The 13,069-nt window shown below is 49.5% G+C and overlaps 1 protein-coding gene across 1 annotated transcript; it reads right to left on the bottom strand.

Annotated features, from left to right (window-relative positions):
* Positions 1 to 4,915: 4,915 nt before the first annotated feature.
* Positions 4,916 to 13,069, bottom strand: ZNF843 (zinc finger protein 843). The gene is given in 9 exon segments (XM_025369755.1): positions 4,916 to 5,222; positions 5,224 to 5,433; positions 5,816 to 6,085; positions 6,087 to 6,179; positions 6,181 to 6,221; positions 6,223 to 6,416; positions 6,419 to 6,505; positions 12,428 to 12,789; positions 12,936 to 13,069. Coding segments are annotated over 9 exon segments (1,698 nt in total).

Raw genomic sequence — 13,069 nt, 5'->3', positions numbered from 1 at the left:
CAGTCAGAAATAAGTCATTCCATTGGCCAGCTGCAGTGACACCCCCACAGCTCACACTGCTGGAGCCTGGATGCCAAAAGCTTCATTAAGGCTGCCCTGGAAAGCCAGAATCTTCCAGTCTCATCCCCTCTTGAAAACGGATTATTCATGTAACCTGTATCCTGGGTCGCTCTTTTCTGAAAAAGAATTATGTGATTGCACCAACTGGCAACCCCTAGGTGCCCCAGCTGCAGGAGGGGTTGGGAAACTGAGCCCTGGATTCTGCCTTAGGGAGGCAGGAATTGTAGGGAAAATCTCCAGGTCTAGGATGAGTATTCAAAAGGTTCCAGGCAGCCACAAGCCTGACAGGTGTCTACTGCAAAGTGCATTATTTCAATCTGAAAAATACGACTGCTTGGAGAAAGAAAGCCTACACAGGGCCGGTGTGAACCCTTTATCAAAGCAGGTCACGAGAAAGCCACAAGACCAGGCAGGGATGATATCTGCCTGTTCTGTCCTCAGCACCCGGCATGGGCCTTGGCATGAAGTAGGTGTTCTAAAAATATGTATGTAATGAATGCTTGAACCTTGTTACTTTGGTTAACCCTACAGCAATGCCTTTTCAGAATTACAATCCAAGCTTCCAGCTTTCATCAAGGGCTGATGTACTAATATGAACTTAATATATAAAAGAAAAATGAATTATATAGACATATAATCTGAATTTAATATACAAAAGAAAAAGGAGGAAGGTACACTTTCAAGAAGGGGCTCTATACCAGTTTCTTGTTGGTAATAAACCGAAGAGTAGGTTCCACCCAACTTTAGCTGCTGCTGCTACTTTTTTGAAAAATGACTTCCTTGAGCAGTCAAATGTTATACAATGTTACAAAAATTATTCCTGAGCTCTCACTGAGCTATAACAGAATTCTTCCTACAGTTGTTTTCCCAACTGGACTTTGGCATTGTTGCAGAGAAGATGGGGCCCTATTCCAGTTAAAGATACCTGGCATCTCCCTCTACACATAGCGCCCTCCCTACATATATAAGATAATGGCTCCTGGAGAAAACAGATATGAAGACAGGTATTTTTACTTGAAAAAGTTCTAGAGGCCGGGCATGATGGCCCACGCTTGTAATCCCAGCACTTTGGGAGGCCGAGGCGGGCGGATCACTTCAGGCCAAGACTTCAAGACCTGCCTGGCCAACATGGTGAAACCCTGTCTCTACTAAAAATACAAAAATTAGCTGGGTGTGGTGACGTGTGCCTGTAGTCCCAGCTACTCGGGAGGCTGAGCAGGAGAATTGCATGATCCCAGGAGGTGGAGGTTGCAGTGAGCCAAGATTGTGCCACTGCACTTCAATCTGGGTGACAGAGTAAGACTGTCTCAAAAAAAAAAAAAAAGGAAGGAAGGAAGGAAGAAAAGGTTCTGGCCCCTCAGAGTTTTGGTGGTTGTTGCCAAACAATTCCCTGGGAATTCCCATCCCTTTGTTCTCAGCTTGGGAGCTCCTGTGGAGAGGTTTTCTTGCTGAGACATTGAGAATGCCCTGAGGAGGGCCACTCCTGTCCTGGGCTGCTCAGGTAGTCTGTGCTTTTCTGGGCCTGTCACCATCTTACCTGCCTCTCTAGAAGGTGTGCAGAGCTGTCTCTTCCAGGCTGTGCACTCACCATTGTTTTTGTAAGTTCTCACTCACACAGTTCATTAACCTGGCTGCTGCCAACACTTTCAGTTTCTAGAGGTTTAATTTTTCCTCCACTTTAGGCAGAGGGAAGAACAAACTCACCAGGTGCTAAAAAAAACCCCGGAGGGCAGCATCTCAGCCTCTTTTCAGACATATCTCAGCTGTTGGTGGTGAAGGAGGTGAAGGCATGACTCAGGGTCAGTTTCTCTTGTGACCTCTTCCTGGAATGCTGCATACTGTGACCACATTTTCTAAAGCAAAGATTGATTACAACATGTGATCTACTAAGTATAAATGTTTATGGGGGCCCTAGGGACAGCGTATTTGAAATTGGAATTGTCCTGGAAAAACAACTGTATGGTGATACAGGACATGGGTTAGCTAGAATGAACAGGTAGAGAGAGTTGGAGCTCAGACAGCATTGGGGTGGGGTCCAGTGGCAACAGGGGCATAGACGCTAAATAAACAGGGCTCTGAGCTCCCTCTGCACTTGGGAGGGGCCAGCAACTATGTAATAGTGGATGTCTACTGTTTTGTGTCATATGACCAATATATCTATGCCTTTGTTTCTGATACTGACACACACCCTCCTGCCCACCTTATTCTCAGTTCACAGTTCAAGTGGGGTGGACTCCCTCCTCTAGCTCCCAGAAGGGCCACATGATCCAGGCCTACCCAATCAGAGCATGCTATTCTCCAGGCCACAGTGATTTTTTTTTTTTTTTTTTTGAGACAGAGTCTCACTCTGTCTGCCAAGCTGGAGTGCAGTGGTGCAGTCTCAGCTCACTGCAACCCCTGCTGCCCATGTTCAAGTGATTATTCTGCCTCAGCCAGCTTCCTGAGTTGCTGGGATTACAGGTGCACACCACCACGCTTGGCTACTTTTTTCTATTTTTAGTAGAGATGGGGTTTCACCATGTTGGCCAGGCTGGTCTTGAACTTCTGACCTCAAGTGATCTGCCTGCCTCGGCCTCCCAAAGTGCTAGGACTACAGGCATGAGCCACCCGAAAAAAGAGCCCACATTGCCAAGACAATTCTAAGCCAAAAGAACAAAACTGAAGGCATCATGCTACCTGACTTCAAACTATACTACAAGGCGACAGTAACCAAAACAGCATGGTACTGGTACCAAAACAGAGATATAGACCAATGGAACAGAACAGAGCCTTCAGAAATAATACCACGTATCTACAACCATCTGATCTTTGACAAACCTGACAAAAACAAGAAATGGGGAAAGGATTCCCTATTTAATAAATGGTGCTGGGAAAGCTGGCTAGCCATATGTAGAAAGCTGAAACTGGATCCCTTCCTTACACCTTATATAAAAATTAATTCAAGATGGATTAGAGACTTAAATATTAGACCTAAAACCATAAAAACCCTAGAAGAAAACCTAGGCAATACCATTCAGGACATAGGCATGGGCAAGGACTTCATGTCTAAAACACCAAAAGAAATGGCAATAAAAGCCAAAATTGACAAATGGGATCTAATTAAACTAAAGAGTTTCTAGGCCGGGTGCGGTGGCTCAAGCCTGTAATCCCAGCACTTTGGGAGGCCGAGACGGGCGGATCACGAGGTCAGGAGATCGAGACCATCCTGGCTAACACGGTGAAACCCCGTCTCTACTAAGAAATACAAAAAACTAGCCGGGCGAGGTGGTGGGCACCTGTAGTCCCAGCTACTCGGGAGGCTGAGGCCGGAGAATGGCGTGAACCCGGGAGGCGGAGCTTGCAGTGAGCTGAGATCCGGCCACTGCACTCCGGCCTGGGCTACAGAGCGAGACTCCATCTCAAAAAAAAAAAAAAAAAAAAAAGAGTTTCTGCACAGCAAAAGAAACTACGATCGGAGTGAACAGGCAACCTACAGAATGGGAGAAAATTTTTGCAATCTACTCATCTGACAAAGGGCTAATATCCAGAACCTACAAAGAACTCAAACAAATTTACAAGAAAAAACCAACCCCATCAAAAAGTGGGTGAAGGATATGAACAGACATTTCTCAAAAGAAGACATTTATGCAGCCAACAGACACATGAAAAAAAGCTCATCACTACTCGCCATGAGAGAAATGCAAATCAAAACCACAATGAGATACCATCTCACACCAGTTAGAATGGCAATCATTAAAAAGTCAGGAAACAACAGGTGCTGGAGAGGATGTGGAGAAATAGGAACACTTTTACACTGTTGATGGGACCATGAACTAGTTCAACTATTGTGGAAGACAGTGTGGCGATTCCTCAAGGATCTAGAACTAGAATTACCATTTCACCCAGCCATCCCATTACTGGGTATATACCCAAAGGATTATAAATCATGCTGCTATAAAGACACATGCACATGTATGTTTATTGCAGTGCTATTCACAATAGCAAAGACTTGGAACCAACCCAAATGTCCATCAATGATAGACTGGATTAAGAAAATGTGGCACGTATACACCATGGAATACTATGCAGCCATAAAAAAAGATGAGTTCATGTCCTTTGTGGGGACATGGATGAAGCTGGAAACCATCATTCTCAGCAAACTATCACAAGAACAGAAAACCAAACACTGCATGTTCTCACTCATAGGTGGGAATTGAACAATGAGAACACTTGGACACAGGAAGGAGAACATCACACACCGGGGCCTGTTGTGGGGTGGGGGATGGGGGAAGGATAGCATTAGGGGATATACCTAATGTAAATGACAAGTTAATGGGTGCAGCACACCAACATTGCACATGTATACATATGTAACAAACCTGCACGTTGTGCACATGTACCCTAGAACTTAAAAGTATAATAAAAAAATAAAAATAAATATTAATCACTAATATTAAGATAACACAATATTATTCTTGTCCACACCAAGAATATACCTTGTATATTATTATTACTTCGCTAGTATACCTTTGCCTACTACCTACCTAAATCCTTTTGTTATTTTAGTTATTTTAGAGAGACAGGGTCTCACTCTGTCGTCTATGCTGGGGTGCAGTGGCCTGATCATAGCTCACTGCAGCCTTGAATTCTCTGACTCAAGCAATCCTTCAGCCTCACCCTCCTGAGTAGCGGGGGCTACAGGCCAGTGCCACCACACCAGCTCGTTTTATTTTTATTTCACAGAGACACAGTCTCGCTATGCTGCCCAGGCTGGTCTCAAATTCTTTGGGCTCACGTGATCCTCCCACCTCGGTCTCCTAAAGTGCTGGGATTACAGGCGTGAGTCACCGCCCGCAGCCTCACCTGCCTAAATCTCTTAATGCACAAGGGAAAGGAGCGAGAATTCAGGGGAATACAAAAAAACGAACATACAAAATAGCCCCCAGCACTTCTGAGAAAGATCTGCGGTACAGAAAAGCCGTCCTGAGCGGGTCTGTGTGGAGGGAGGGGACTGCATCTCAGATCCACAGTCCACCCGGGGCTGCAGCACGCTAGTTCTACAGTGTTGGGCCAGGTTGGACCTCCGGCTGGAGGCCTTCCACACCGGAAACACTGGTAGGGCTCCTCTCCAGTGTGGGTTTGAGGGCGGCGGAAGAGCTTGGCACTGTCGCCGAAGCCTGGCAGAGCGGTCAGGCCGCTCTGTGCTGCGAGGCCTCCCGGGCTGGCTCAGGGTAGCCTGGGGCCTGAACCGTCTCCCGCGAGTCCCGTCCCGCACTCACACAGCTTCTGGGCCTCTTCACCCCCTCCTGCTGAGCTGCCGGCTGGGCGGTTGGCGGAACCTGGGCAACTTCCAGGCCTCCCGGAGGCACTGCAGGCACTGCGGGCAGGGAACGGCGGCTACCGGGGTGCACGCGCTGGGGCTTGGCCAGGTGCACGTGCTGGGCAGCCGCGGCCGCCCTCCGCACACAGGTGTGGCTTTTCGGCGGAGTGGGTCTCCCTGCGCTGGACCGAGGAGGAACTCTGGGTGCAACAGAGGCAAGGCTGCTCCCCGACGTGGGTGTGCGGGTGCGGGTCCCGCACCCGGAGCAGGAAAAAACTGGCGGACACGGCTGCCCCCAGTTCCCCATCGACGGCGGATTCGCATCTGGGCTTTGCAGGGGATCTGGAAGGGGTGAGTGGAGGAGGGCTGAGGGCGGGCTGCTCCATGCTGGGGAACGTGGGCGATGAGTGAAGGAGACCAGATGGGGCGCGAGGAGGAATCTGGGGAAGGCTGGGTGGAACCAGAGGCTGGAGACTGAGTGGGGGGACAGGATAAAGGAAGGGAAGTCGAGGCAGGAGTGTGGATGGGGGCAGATGTTGAAGGAAGGACCCGGGGCTCCCACAAGGCCGGAGCCCGGAGGTGCTGCCCGGGGCGACTGAGCTGGGTGCGAGGCTGACGCTCTCCACGATTCCACGCCTGCAGGGCTTCTCCCCTGGGTGCGGGAGGACACGCTGGGAGAGGGAGGTCTTCTCACTGACGCTGTCACCGCAACTGCAGCAGCAGAAGAGACGCTCTCCTGTGTGAATTCACTGGTGGCGGATCAGCTTCCCCCGGTCCCCAAAAATTTGCTGGCCCTGGGGACAGACGCAGGGCTTTGGCCGAGCCAGCAGCAGAGCTGGCCGCTAAGCCCTTGCCACACTCCCCGCAGACGAATGGCTTCTCCTGAGTGGACTCGCTGGTGCTTGATGAAGTTGGAGCGGACACAGCAGGTCTTGCCGCACTGGGGACAGCGACAAGGCCTCTCGCCAGTCGCTGCGGACCCACCGGTGCTGGAGGAGGGATGCACTCTGAGTAAAACCCCTCCCGCAGGCCCCGCACTTGCAGGGCTGAAGGCCCAGGTGAATCTGACGGTGCTGCAGCAGGTCGGAGCTCTGGCTGAGACGCTTTCCACAGTCAGGGCAGGGGGAAGGCTTCTCGCGAGCACCGCTTCGGAGATGACCGCTCAGGGAGTAACTGCGCGGGAGGCTCTTGCCGCACTCGGCGCAGCTGTGGGGCCTCTGCCGGACTCAGGCTTCCGGTGGCCAGTAGCTCACAGTCTGGGAGCAGCACCCAGCCCCAGGCCTCAAGGGCTGTCTGGAGAGTTCTCTAATGTAAGACTCTGGGCAATGTCATCTGAAGGTGTTTCCTGAGGCTCTCAGGCATGTCCCTGGGTGTCACCCATCACTAAGTCCGTCCTCTTGGATAAGCTGGTCCTCACTGTTGTGCCCAGTTCCTGCGGAAGGAAAGATTTCAGATCCTGGAACCATCATTCTCTCCACAGGGAGAGAAAACCACAGAATTTTACTACAAACTGCAAAGGAGACTAAGGAAACTGCTTTCCGAATCCTATAATCAATGCTTCTTTATTATTATTTTCCTTTTTTTTTTTTTTTTTTTTTTGAGACGGAGTCTCACTGTGTCTCCCAGGCTGGAGTGCAGTGGCGCGATCTCGGCTCACTGCAAGCTCCGCCCCCCGGGTTCACGCCATTCTCCCGCCTCAGCCTCCCAAGTAGCTGGGACTACAGGCGCCCGCTACTGCGCCCGGCTAGTTTTTTTTTTTTTTTTTTAAAGACAGGGTCTGTCTTTGTTGCCCAGTATGGAATGCAGTGGTACGATCTCTGCTCACTGCAACCTCTGCCTCCCCAGCTCAAGTGATCCTCCCACCTCAGCCTCCCAAGTAGCTGAGACTATAGGTGCACAGCACTAGGCCCAGGTTTTTTTGTTTGTTTGTTTGTTTGTTTTTTGGTAGAAGCCAGTTTTTATAATGTTGCCCAAGCTGTTCTCCAACTCCTGGGCTCAAGAGATTGGCCCGCCCAGGCCACCCAAAATGCTGGGATTACAAGCGTGAGCTACCATGCCCGGCCTCCTATAATCAATGCTTTTTTTTTTTTCCCCCGAGAGGGAGTCTTGCTCTGTCACCCAGGCTGGAGTGAAGTGGTGCTATCTATCTTGGCTCGCTGCAACCTCCACCTTCTGGGTTCAAGCGATTCTCCTGCCTCAGCCTCCCCAGTAGCTGGGATTATAGGTACCTGCCACCATGCCTGGCTAATTTTTTTTGTTTTTTTTTTTTTAGTAGAGACGGGATTTCACCATGTTGGTCAGGTTGGTCTCAAACTCCTGACCTCGTGATCTGCCCACCTTGGCCTCCCAAAGTGCTGGGATTACAGGCGTGAGACACTGCACATGGCCAATCAATCCTTCTTAATAGTAAGATTTATTTTAAAATTTGGATTGTGGTTATAAGACTTTTAGTAGTCCTGGATATTACCATCTTTATCCTGAATGAAAGTGTAGCAAGAGGCTGGGCACAGTGGCTCACGCCTATAATCCCAGCACTTTGGGAGGCTGAGGCCAGAGGATCCCTTGAGCCCAGGAGACCAGCCTGGGCAACAAAGCAAGACCCTGTCTGTATTAAAATTACAAAAGTGTGGTAAGGATCATTTCCTCATTAACCTTGAACATCCAAGCACAAACCATCAAAAAGAATCAACTTCAGAAAGCCATTATTGCTTTATTGGTTACGGTGATTAAAAGAAGGGGGCCCCTCGGGTCACAAAGATAATTAACTGATTTGTCACTAACCATATCGAAACTCTTTTTTAAAAAGGGTATAGATAACTTTGTAATTTACAATTTTAACAATCAAATTAGCCAAGAGTAGAGTTTGCAATAGGATTAGAAAATACTCCAGTGGCTCATATATAAGTGGGTTAATTTTATCTATTTTTAGGCCTACTAGGTCTATCAGTCTGGATTTTCCATTACTTGGAAATGGGGGCTGGGGAACAGATGCTTCTGGCCACTCTGAGCCCTGGCTTGATCCTTGGGACTCATCTCTCTCTCTCTCCCTGTTTGTGCGTCACCTCACAGTGGATACCTGGCTCTTATCTCAGGACCTGACCTCCCACTGAGCTCCAAGCCTGCAAAGCATGCTGCCACCCAGGTATTTCCCCCTTAACATCCTGCCATCACTTCAGATGTAACACCCCATGCCAAAAAATCACTAACTCCTAATTTCACTTTTGTCGGTGGCACCAGTTTCATTCTCTTGGACACCTAAGCTTAAAAACGGTGGAACTTCTTTTGAATCATCCCTCTCCTTCCTTCCCTAGAAGTGAGCTACCATCAGTCACCCGGGAAATGCAAATTAAAACCACAGTGAGTGCCCTTATGCACCCACTAAAATCAAGCAGACCGATGATGCTAATTGTTGCTGAGGATATGGAGTCTCACACGTTTGCTGGGGAAATGTAAAATGGCCTGGGCACTTTGGAAACCAGTTTCGGTTAACAGTAAATTAAATGTACACTTACCACATGACTCAATAATTCTACTCTTAGGATTTACCCAAGGAAAATAAAAACGTATGTCCACACAAAGACTTTTTCACAAATGTGCATATCAGCTTTATTCATAATAGGCATAAGCTAGAAACATCCAAATGTCCATCAATGGGTGGAAGAATAAACAAAGTGTAGTTTACCCATGTAACAGAATACTAGCAACAAAGAGGAGCTGCTGTTATCTGCAAGCAATGGATGAATCTCAAAATTATGTTAAACCAGAGAAGCCAGACACAAGAGAATGCATAATATATGATTCAATTTCTGTGAAATTCTATTTCTACAAAAAGCAAAACTTATTAATAGGGGCAGAAAGTAGACCAGTGGTTCTCTGCGGCTGGGTCAGGGAGAGAGCAGCTGACTGCACGGGGCATGAGAGGGTGATGGCAAAGTTCATTCACATCCTGAATGTGGTGATGGTTATGCCCATGTATACATTCACCAAAACCCAGCAACCTGGACACTTAAAATGGGTGTGCTTTATATATAACTTATACTTCAGTAAAGTGTCGACACAGATAGGCTAAGCTTTTTCAGAGATGTAACACAGGTAGACAGGAGTATCAGTGCTGACTGGCCAACTATCTTTACAAGATTTTATTAAGCTATAAATAAAATGGAATTGAAATAGCCAGGATTTACCGTGTACTTACTATGTGACAGGTACCATTCTAAGAGTTTCCACATACTGGTTAGACCTCACTACAACTCTCCAGGGCACTAACGATTACCCCATTTTACAGATGAAGAAACTGAGGCATAGAAAGGTTAAATAATTTTAAAACGCCATACATATGGTAAAAACATTTTTGGCTCCGGGGAGCTTCCTCTTTACTACTACGCCACAATACTTCTCATTAGGACAATTTTGAAATAGACACACCCCTTCCTCCATAATTTCATCTCTACAAAAAATATTTTCACATTTGCATATTTTATTCAGGCTTTGCCAACATGCATACGCATTTTAACTACTCCATAATCATAGTTTAGAGACAGAGCAAGAGGAAGCCATTCCAAGCAACAGACGAGTCTAATTTTGCTCTCTGAAAGATAATACATTTTTTAAACTTATGAACATTTCTCATTCATTCATACTTTCATAATGATCTATTTTAATGGCTTTTTTTTGTTTGAAATACCATGTATATTGTATTAATTTCCTTTATTATTGGAATAGATCATTAGTAGAGATAATGCTGTAATGAGCATCTTCATGGAATGCACAGAGCTTAGTTTTTTCCCCTGTGGAATCTTTTTTATTTTTATTTTTTGAGACGGAGTCTCGGTCTGTCGCCCAGGCTGGAGTGCAGTGGCCCAATCTTGGCTCACTGCAAGCTCCGCCTCCCGGGTTCCAGCCATTCTCCTGCCTCAGCCTCCCCAGTAGCTGGGACTACAGGCGCCCGCCACCACACCCGGCTAATTTTTTTGTATTTTTAGTAGAGACGGGGTTTCACCGTGTTAGCCAGGATGGTCTTGATCTCCTGACCTCTTGATCCGCCCTCCTCGGCCTCCCAAAGTGGTGGGATTACAGGCGTGAGCCACCGCGCCCGGCCTTCCTGTGGAATATTTTATGTAGGAATCATTCCCAGGAGCGCAGCTGCTGCCCCGTATAAGAAAGGGCCTCTGGCCTCAATAAAGCAGCAGCTTTTATACTACTATGAATGAGCTACTGTTCAATTTGCTAGTGCCTAAGACTGGTCCAGACTCCAGCCATTCATGGTCTTGAGGGCCCTAGGAAGACCAAAGCAATTCCCGCAACTCTCCTCTGGGAGTCAACGGGGACGTGTTACCGAAATCAGTCCTTGTGCCAATTGAAAGTACCACAGGCTGCCAGAAATTTCCATCTAGTTTTCCACTATCACCCAACATTCTTCCTGTGACTATAACTCCTCTCCTACATTCCCTGTCACCAGCCTTGCCCAGGCTTTCCTGATCTCATCCCTAGATGAGTGTGTGTTTTCCAGTTGGCCTTTTGTGATTTGATTCCCCTCTCTTCCAATGAATGATCTGACACAAGGGCTGTCCAGCATGTTTGTTACTGTAGGGCAGTGCTTCCTGTTTTCACAGCATGGAACCCACAGAAAATGTTACAATTTGAGCAACTCATAGGGATAAAGGGTTGAGACTGCTCCCTACTGGCGGTGCCCGGCCTAGCGCTTCCGGCCACCCTAGGCCCTACCTATCCGCCTCAGGGGTTAAAGCAGTGGTTCTCAGCACTAGCTGTGCATTAGGATTACCTGGGAGCTTTCAAAATTATTTTGCCTGTGCTGTACCCAGGAATAACAACATACAGCAAAGGTTAAGAACCTTTTTAGCTAAATGGTTATCTGTTTATCCTCAGTTACCTCCACAGCTTATCCTTCTACTACAGTGCCTCCTGAGGAATGGGCACACCGTACAGTATTATTATTATTATTATTAGAGACAGACTCTCCCTCTGTTACCCAGGCTGGAGTGCAGTGGCACCATCATGGCTCACTGCGGCCTCGACCTCCTGGGCTCAAGCGATCCTCTGTCAATCTCCTGAGTAGCTGGGATCACAGGTGTGCACCACCACACCTGGCTAATTTTTTTTTTTTTTTTTTTTTAATAATTAGTGGAAACAGGATCTCGTTATGTTGCCTACGCTACTCTCAAACTCTTGGGCTCAATTGATCCTCCCGCCTTGGCTTCCCAAAGTGCTGGGATTACAGACGTGAGCCACAACGCCCAGCAGAATACAGAAGTAAAAAACTAAGGTCAAGGCCATGTACTGAGGTGTTCAAGGCTCTGAACTGCTGGACTCAATGTCACAAGATAAATTTTAACCTCACCAAACCCTCTCAGCTTAAGAGTATTTGCTCAGTTCTGAGAAAGAAAACGGGGCGTGTGAAAAGATGGGTGTTCATGCCTATGTGTACGTGTTGGGGGGGGCGGTGATGTGGTTAAGGGCAGAACTCGGGGAAGGAGGCCGGGATTTTAAGGCGGGCAGGTGTGCTACAGTCAACACTGCCGGAGAATCTCTGGGAAACGGCTCCCGCAGGAGAATAGAGGGTGGACGGCCGCAAAGGCGGCGGAGGTGCTGGCCGCCCCTTCCCTGATAAGACCGACGTGCGTGTGGTGTCCACGGAACGCCCACCAAGCCTCGCGTGGCGCGGGGTCGAGGGGCTCGGCGGTGGCGCGTGTTCAGAGGCGGAGGCAGTGGGCCCCGGCTGCGGCCCTTCGCTTTTTTTTTTTTTTTTTTTTTGAGATGGAGTCTCGCTCTGTTCCCCAGGCTGGGGTGCAGCGGTGAGATCTCGGCTCACTGCAACCCCTGCCTCCCGGGTTCAAGCGATTCTTCTGCCTCAGCCTCCCGAGTAGCTTGGACCACAGGCGTACGCCACCGCGCCCAGCTAATTCTTGTATTTTTAGTAGAGACGGGGTTTCATCATATTGGCCAGGCTGGTCTCGAACTCCCGACTTCGTGATCCGCCCGCGTCGGCCTCCCAAAGTGCTGGGATTACGGGCGTGAGCCACCGCGCCCGGTCCCTTAGCTCGCTCTTACCCGGTGAGGTCCCGTGCCCGCGTACCTCCCGCATGGCACTTGGGCGTGCGGCCGAGCCAGGAGTGCCCCTGCCCCGCGAGCCGCCCCCGAGGGACACGGCGTATTGGAACGCAGCCAGGCACGCAGCTCCGGGAAGGGGACGCAGCGAGGACCCGACCGCCGCGGGGCCTGCGGGGAAACGTGGTCCCCGCAAGGGACCCTGGGAGCTGGAGGCATCCAGGCCCGGCGTCCAGGGCCCACGCCCCAGGACCAGGATGCCGGGAGTCTCGGGCGTCCTCCCTAGCTTCAAGCCATAGGGCGCTCCGTATCCAGCCCGCCCTGCTTGCCTCTCGCTTCCCCCAAATACTGCCCCGACCTGTCCCCTGGCCCCCACCAAGACAGGGAGAAACGACCCAGGAAGTGAGGACGCCGCAAACAGCCGCCTGAGACCCAACCTCTCCACTCCCTGACCAGGCTAAGGGAGTCGGCGCCACGCGCATGCGCACGCCCCGGCCTCACCGCCTCCCACCTTCCGCGCCTTGACGCGCGTCTTGCCGGGGAACGCAGGGAAGCGAATGACGGCGCGACGGCGACCCCTAGGGGCGGGAAGAGGCTCGAGGAGCCAGGCTGGGGAGCTCCATGGTGCAGGTTGAAGGGGGACAT

This window comes from Theropithecus gelada, chromosome 20, assembly GCF_003255815.1.
Source record: "Theropithecus gelada isolate Dixy chromosome 20, Tgel_1.0, whole genome shotgun sequence".
Taxonomy (NCBI): Eukaryota; Metazoa; Chordata; class Mammalia; order Primates; family Cercopithecidae; genus Theropithecus; species Theropithecus gelada.
This window is presented reverse-complemented; position numbering and strand designations above follow the sequence as displayed.